General features: G+C 32.1%; 1 protein-coding gene across 1 annotated transcript; it reads right to left on the bottom strand.

Annotated features, from left to right (window-relative positions):
- Positions 1 to 2342: 2342 nt before the first annotated feature.
- Positions 2343 to 7814, bottom strand: LOC139863151 (probable serine/threonine protein kinase IRE). The gene is made up of 16 exons (XM_071851799.1): positions 7496 to 7814; positions 6947 to 7155; positions 5677 to 6846; positions 5418 to 5590; positions 5000 to 5249; positions 4826 to 4918; positions 4594 to 4734; positions 4378 to 4470; positions 3643 to 3850; positions 3461 to 3546; positions 3279 to 3367; positions 3157 to 3208; positions 3016 to 3072; positions 2755 to 2928; positions 2583 to 2663; positions 2343 to 2447 (listed from the first exon to the last, which is right to left on the bottom strand). The coding sequence occupies exons 1-16, from the start codon at positions 7812 to 7814 to the stop codon at positions 2343 to 2345; spliced, it is 3300 nt and encodes a 1099-aa protein (XP_071707900.1).
- Positions 7815 to 8555: the final 741 nt, after the last annotated feature.

The raw sequence follows: 8555 nt of genomic DNA, 5'->3' as shown, positions 1-8555 counted from the left end.
CTATGTTTATATCTTTATATATAGTCCACGTATGTACTCCAGGGAGATATCCCTCTTTGAATAATTAAAAGTATTTGTTTTGGTTCTTACGTATTATTACGTGAGTATTTTATCAATTTATAACACTTGGTGTTTTAATTTATTGTTGCAAGAGCGTTTTTCTTCCAACGGATCCTCTGATCTCATCAGATGCTATCAAATTCGTGTAATTATTTATCTACTTCTATAATTTATTTTTTATTATTAGTTAATAAATACAAACATTATTAATAATTATATTGTTATTAATAATAACAATAATAACTAATAATAATAAGAATAATAAAAATAATGATATTAGTAATTTTTAAATGGATATCTTTATTATAATTTTTCTACTAATTATAATGATATTAATAATGATAATAATATTATTAGTAATATTAATACTAATATGATAATTTAAATGTATCAACTTTTATATTTATATATTATATATTAGAATAATAAGATTCATAATACTGATACTATTAATATGATAATAATAAAAGTAATAATGACTATTTTCTATCTTGTATTTACATATACTAATATTACATTTTATTAATTATGTAATATTTAAAAATTTTATAATATATATTATGTATACTTAATATTCATACATTTTAACAATATACATATAGTAATAGTTATATATATTCAAACTACTATATTTAATTATGTTTTTAAATATCCAGTTTTATGTATTTATTATATATTGAAACAAATAAACTCAAAGTATAACATTTAATACTTTGCTAATATTGACAATTTATATACATTCAATTTACTTCCCCATTTTTAAATAACAGTTTTAAATACGTTTTTATGTTTTCTTTCATAATACACAAATCACATAATATTTCAATAATATATTTAACTTATAATATATAATTATTTACACACAATTGTTCGTGAATCGTCGGGAATAGTCAAAGGTTACTGAATCCATGTAAACAATTCTAAAAATTTTGAGACTCAGCTTTAACAGACTTTGCTTATCGTGTCGAAATCATATAAGAATAAAGTTTAAATTTGGTCGGAAATTTCCGGGTCGTCACAAGTATTGGTTGTGTTATCCTTACTACAACTTTATTGTGAAGTAAATTGTGTTATTAACCTATTAGCAAAATTGTTAACAGAATACCGGTGCAACGCACGACCCATTAGTATTATTGTGTAAATTTCGTAGTAAAACAGTATGCTGATAAAAGTATTTGTTGTTGGTAAAAGTATTTGTTGCCACTTACTGTATGCAGGTACCTGGTATGCAAGCCGCCACATGACACTCAAAAAAGATATGTTTGAAGTGTATCATATTCTTTTTCATGTCTATTGCATATCATATACTCTGAAATCAAAGAAAAGATACGAATACATGAAACCTTATGTTTTACTTTATGACAACAACTTTTTTTAACCAATTCTGCGAATTCGCGGGTATTTTCCTAGCAAAATGGATATTAGTCTTTTTTATAGTTTTAGACTTTCAATTTTATTTATATGTATTTTTGTTATAGGTTCAAAAAACCTACATTGGTATAAGTCAGGAAGCACTAATATTGAAACTGAATCAATTTATTATAAACCTAACAAATACTATACAAGATATAGTGATTCATACAAGTTAATGGTGATTTATTTCTCAAAAATCTCCGCAAATTCATGAGTCTATATAATGGGTCAATTCTTGTGAAGCTCATGCTAATGAAATAGTTATATATGTATCTATTTAGTATTTTCATCCATGATTAAAAAAAAAAATCGTTTAATTTCAGCTTCGTATGTACTTTTAGTCATAAGCATTTCTTGTTACAATCATTTGTTGGTTAGATATGTGCAACGTATTATGAGGTCTATTTGTATTGAATATATCACAACTCTTTGTGGTTTATCTAATATTGTTTGCTTTTGAATCAACCTAACAAATACTCTAATCAAATTATGTCATTTCATAAAACCCGCGAAATCGCGGGTCTTTAACTAGTTATTATTACTCCGTATTATTATTATGTAAGTGTGGCATTTCTCGTATTTAGATCGATACTGAAATTAAACTCTTAAAATAACCATCAAAATTCACTTAAAATGGCTTTAAATGATCTCTATAAAATCATTGCCTTTTATACTACGTTCATTGTAAGTTTGTACTATTTGACAACGTATCCTGGACCAATTGTTAATACATTAGCAATTTTAAAAACAAAATTTTGAACATCTATCTACAATAAAAAGTTGCAGTTAAAGCCATTATTTTCTACGTATTTGTATAACTAAAAAACAAGGGCTTTGGTCAAAGTACTAAAGAAGGTTGAGAAGTTAAGTTAGATTTGTGATTGGCATGGAGTGTCTGGGTTTGAATCATCATCAGCTTCTTGAGCACTCTTTATAAGCAAATCGTAGTTAATGGAAGCCAACTGAGACAAATTCTGATCACAAAATCAAACTTTAATGTAAGAATTACTTAATGAATTAGAATGCTAACCTTCAATGATAAGTTAGGTTAAAATCTGTTTATAATTGTAACATTATGAAAATATACAGGTGGGCAAAGCAAGGCTAACCTTAAATGAGAAATTACTGAAGGAATAAGTAACATTATGAGATGGAGCACTGAAATCTGCCAAGTTACTACATTCATCACCCTGCTCAAGTAACAAAACTAGTACATTATTATGATTAATACCCCTTTAATTTGAAAATGTGATAATATATGTATATGCAAGAACGGCATACCTGTTCGTTCCCAATGTCACTATGTGAAGTGTCGTCATCACTAGAAGTGGTGCCTTCTTCTGACATATCATCAAAATCGCTACCTCCACCGATATGTTCATCTTCTGGATTCCAAATATATCGGCTCATAAAATAACTGGTATCAAGTACCTCAGCAGATGGTATAAACGCTGCCTGCATCATCAAACACTTCAGAAAGTTGCCATATATCAACTGACTGTAACATTGTTAATCAACAGATATGAATAAATGGCGCATGACCTTCTGCCTTGCAAGTGTGTCCCAGTTAATATTCCTAAAAAAATGGTGCTTCTTCACCTGTGAAGTAGTAAATCAATTAATATTAATTTATAGGTTTCTTTGGCACTTATCAAGAGTCAGGTAAATTTAATTTAACATTACCTCTCCAGCTCCTATTGCGCCTAAGCGTTGAAGTGGATTATCACTTAGCAATCTGACATGAACGAAAATAATATTAGTGTCGTAAACAAAGGTCAAATCTTTAAAAAGCACAAAGAACATACTTTTCAATCAGATCATATGCTTCCAAGCTCATTTCCTCAGGTATTTGAGGCCAGGGTATGTCTCTATTCATAATATTCGCAAAAATGTGCTGCACCAAACCACAACCACCATGAGAAGATGATTTAAATCAAATATAATAATATATAAAAAATTATGTTTATTTTTGGAGTTAATAACATACCTGTGGAGATTCAGCGTTAAATGGCGGAATACCTACAAGAAGCTCAAAAAGTATTACACCAACAGACCACCAATCAGCTGTTGCGCCTGAAAAATATGCAATGAGGAGGGGGGAATCAGTTATTATTTAGTTAAAACTTTTGATTTTTTGAAGGATCTAAAATTGATATAATAATATCTAACCGTGTCCCATGCCAAGAAGAATTTCGGGTGCCAAATAGTCAGGGGTGCCTACAACCGAAAGCTTTTGTGGCTCTTCTTTGTTGACTGATGACGTTGACTCTGTTTTGACTTCATTGTCCTGAAAAATGGCTGTCCTGACGGTTGTTGACCCTGATAAGTCCTCCGTGTTGTTTATGAGACCAACCTTGGATAGCCCAAAATCTGTCAGCTGTAGATAAACATATTAGAATTGTAAGATGAGTAATGGTGTCAACTAATAAATTATAAAAGTACACAACAGTATGATTAAGATTTTGGAAGCAAATATTATACAGAAGGGCAACAGCTCTATGTTCATCCATAAAACACCAAAAATGGAATGAAACAGTAACTGATAATTATCACATTGTATTAGAGGTGGCAATTTCAACCAATTTAAAAATAAAATGGGTTGATTTAGGTCGAAAGTCTCCCATAGTGTATTTAGAATGAATAAAATCCCATCATTCTAATCAAAGAGTTAAATTGTTACTGAAATAAACGTAATCGTATATGGCAGATACAAATAATTCATAATAACTTCTGAAAACTGTTAATAAAAAATGCATTGTGTCAACCGAAGTACTCAAACCAGGACCTGGCCGTTTCGACCTAAACCCAATTGGCCAGTTTTACCTGTTACTCACCCCGCCTGACCCGCTTATTTGCCACCTCTACATTATGTAATTACAACCATACAGCAAAGAAAACATTGACCTTGATGTGGCCATCTGGACCAAGTAATAAGTTGTCTGGCTTCAAGTCTCTGTGAATGACATTTAAAGAATGCAAATACTCCAAAGCAAGAACCTGAAGTCATCAGATGATACTGTTAGGTGCATTTTAAGGTTTTAGTTCTAGGCATATGAATCATCATCAACATCATCATCATCATCATCATCATGTTCCGAAAAAGAAAGGAAAATAACTCACAAGTTCTGCAATATATACACGTGCCATGTCTTCTTCTAAGCAACCGAGATTTCTCAACAAAGAGAAAAGATCTCCACCGTTTAAATACTCCATCACCAAATAAAGATTTTCTCTACACGTGAAAGAGTAGAAAAATCGTACCTGTTCATATCAAATGGTAAATTAAACTTAACGAAGTTACAGAAAATTTTTCCTTAGACAAGTTTATATGTGTGACCACTTCAGTCCTCACCACAAAAGGATTGCGAGCTGATATCAGTATATCACGCTCGGCCAAAATGCTTTGAACTGCATTTTTACGAATCATATCAGCCTTTTTTAAAACCTGCAACACTAATCCAAAATAAGTATTATGAATAAAAAAAGCATATTGTTCCCAATTAGTCCTGGACATATACACCCTTACCTTTATAGCAAATAAGTCACCCGTTGCCCTTTTCCTAGCCAAAAAGACACGTCCAAATGCACCTCTGCTAATTGGTTTAATTATTTCAAAATCCTCAATTGACGTGCGATCCTTAGAGTATGAACTTGCAGGGCTAGCATGTATATTATGAGCTGTGTCCGGTCCTATTGGACTATCTTCATAAGTGATGTTATTTAATGATTCCACTTTTTCATCCTCTATAAGCCCACAAAGATTTACATATTTCTCCCTGTCATATTCAGATATGAAATGATCTCTGATCTACTTTTAGATCATAGTATTTCAAATCTAACCTATACAACATGTTACTAACTTTGGTAATAGACGGATAATGGAACTTGCAGTTGATTACTAATTTATGTGCATAGATTTAAGTTATGTGCATTGATGTACTCACTGTAGTAACTTTTCAATACGTCTCCCAAATGTTTCAACTACAAGAGCGTCCACCTTTCTGTCCTGAATAGCGTATTTGAGATCTTTCAAACGATCAAGCATCAAATCTAATGCACTGTAGTCATTAGTGTTTATGTCAGCCACAGATCGAGCTATTGCCGATAGCCTGTGTATCTGAAATTTGATTAAATGTATTAACACTCTAATTCCTATTCCTGTTTATATAATTCAAGCAAAAATATAACAGATTCACTATATACTTGCTGTGAGTCTTCATGGTCTGATATGGTTTTCCTTCCGCTCATGAATATATCAATCTGGTTCACTCTTGGTGTTATTAGAGGTGATCTAGGAGTAACAGTTCCAACCGATATGGCTTTTGGACCAACAGGGACAGGGGTCCCAGGTGTTTTGCAAGTCACAGGTGAACTGTATAAGTCATCGGTTTCACGATACTTATGTGATAATTTGTACATATCTTCAGATGTACTTGATGAAGAGGTTCTCCCACTTTCAAGAGTTCCAACTGCCACGTCAGCACCATTAGGTGTCCACGAATCAGTGATACTTTCAAGAGTTTCTGCAACTCGTTCAAGTCTTTCATTGACACTCAGACCTTTTAGGTCACATCTATCAGCAATAGTACATATTCTAGAGTGTTGTTCTACATGTACAGTGGGTATTTCAACTTCACATATACGACATATTAATGAACTTTCATAAATCCTATGATGTGTATCGCCTGAAACTCCAAACGTAACTTCACTTAATCTTGAGGGTGTCTTAATATTCTGATCATCTTTAATTTCCAAACGGTCAGTTAAATCCTTTGATGGAGTGTCAAGGGCATTATTGTCTTTTAAGCTTTTTTTTAATGGAGATGGAAGCTCTTTACAAGATGCCATCCTTCTACCAATAAATGAAAGAACACCTTCTGATGTTTCCTGATCAGCTTTATCTGCCTTTGTGCCTTTCGCATCATTAACTGCGGTTGAGCTACTCAAGTTTGGGTATGTAAACTCTGTAGCAGTTTCAGTATAGGCACCAATATCACTAAGCTGATGAAGACCCAAAATGTGGTGACTATCTTCATGACCACATTCATTGTGAAACTGCACAACTCGAGTGCACCGAGTAAGTATAAATAAGAGACGTGTATGCATTTGTTTGAGAATACCAATAGGTAAATCCTGGCGTCGATCATCGAGAGTTTGAACAATGCTTTCACACTTGGACCAAAATTCATTGGATGTCATTTTCGCACACTTACTTGCCATAATTAGCAAGTTCTCCAACATCTCTTTCCATTCCGGATGAGATTCCGCAGTGTCTTCAATTATCCCAACCAAATCTCCAGCAAATATACCCAAGTCAGAGTTGACTTCTTCCTTCAACTTTTCAAACTTCCCCTTGAGCATTATCATGATCTCCTGAAGTTTATACACATTAAAACTTTTTACTATCCAGATGATCATAAAAAAGTACACAAACTTAAAATAACATGTATCTAAAACACATACAAGCACCTACCTCTACATGTCCATGTGCATGAGGTTTCCACATTGGCAGAGGCCGCACGCCTTTGGAATTGAGTTCATGAGAGTAGCTCTTTATATTAGGAATTTTCTTTTTACGACCACTAGTAACACGCATTATGGCCTTAAACCTAGGAGACTGCATTTCTTTGGATGGTAGTTGTACTCGTAACGATGTAGATTGGCCCCATGATACCTTTTTACCTATACAAATACAAGTTCATAATCAACAAAAATTGCCTCTAATTTAACAATTTGAATCATTACCTTACTCATTAACATAACCTAATAAACTCTATCAATGTATACACGCATTGTGATTTGAAAGGATCGTACAATTGTTTCACTAACCTATATTGTAGTAATTATACTAAATGTGTACAGAGCTTCTAATTCTAATTAAACAATAAAATCACTGAAAAATTAGGCCATAAACGTCAACATATATTGAAATTGAAATACTACTTCATACGGTAACAGATTCTGATAAACTTTATCAATGTATGATAATCATATGCATTATGTTGGTTGAAGAATAAGAAACCTGTATCGGATTTTGTAGATTGTTCCGATGTCGGTAGTTTACCGCGACTGCGACTGCGACTGCAACTTAAGGAAGCGTCGAGTGTATGAGCTACAGTAGCATTTTGTCGATCACATCCATCCTTATATTCGTGTAGATTGTTGTTATCTTCTCTCAATTCAGATGTGGTGTGGCTTCGAAGAATTGGAACTGGCGGAATGTTTTTCGATTTGACGAGTGATCGTGATCGTTGAGGATTACGATTAGAGGTACCGTGGCGATCATCAATGGTATTGTTCGAGCTTTGTTCAATATCTGATGAAGGTTCTGGAAGTGACATTTAGATGGATACCAATTCTATTGTTTACTGGTGTTAAGTTTTTTTTAAGAGACGAATAATTTGAAGAATTTAATTTCTAGGTTTTTATTTTGATGAGATATACTTCTCAATTTGGGGAAGTTTGTGAAAATGGATTGGGAGAGATTTTCGCGGGAAACGGAAAATTAATTTTAATAAAATAAATTTATATTTATATAAATATAAATTTATATTTTTATATAAATTATAATTATAAAACATAAAATAAAAACTAGGTTTATTTGAGGATGATGATGATAATATCCGAACTTTTTAATAAATTCACTTCTATATTGTGCATTATCTGTGCACAACTCCTTAATAGATACGGAGTAATATAAGTGAATTTATCAAAAAAAAAGTAAGTGAATTTATCGTTATCATTTATTTAAATCTTATTTTTTTTCTTCGAATGGTGATATTGACACTCACACAAGTTCGCGATGATATGTCACTCACACAAGTTAAGAGAAAATCCAATTCGCAACGATGTTGACTGTACCATCATAAGCTAATCAAATTACTTGATAGTGTGAATAAAACATGAATTCATAATGTAGGTCATTTTAACAAAACGTAAATGACATATACATTGTTGTTTCTAAAGAAAGATAAAAAAAATTTGTTTTCTTAACATCAAAACAATAATAACACTATAAGAGCTAATCAAATCTATGGGTTGATTTGTATTATGGTATACTTCTTATGATACAGTTGGGCTTA

The sequence above is a fragment of the Rutidosis leptorrhynchoides genome, chromosome 8, assembly GCF_046630445.1.
Source record: "Rutidosis leptorrhynchoides isolate AG116_Rl617_1_P2 chromosome 8, CSIRO_AGI_Rlap_v1, whole genome shotgun sequence".
In the NCBI taxonomy this organism is placed as follows: Eukaryota; Viridiplantae; Streptophyta; class Magnoliopsida; order Asterales; family Asteraceae; genus Rutidosis; species Rutidosis leptorrhynchoides.
The sequence above is the reverse complement of the archived record's forward strand: the minus strand, read 5'-3'. Positions and strand labels throughout refer to the sequence as shown.

Bases quoted from the DNA above. Each gene is read 5' to 3' on its own strand.
- LOC139863151 (XM_071851799.1), bottom strand. From the start codon at position 7,814: ATGTCACTTCCAGAACCTTCATCAGATATTGAACAAAGCTCGAACAAT. The intron at 3,547-3,642 runs GTTAGATATTAT...CATATTTTTCAG, and splicing joins TCTTCTTGGCATGGGACACG to GCGCAACAGCTGATTGGTGG. The intron at 2,929-3,015 runs GTCATGCGCCAT...TTGATGATGCAG, and splicing joins ACACACTTGCAAGGCAGAAG to GCAGCGTTTATACCATCTGC.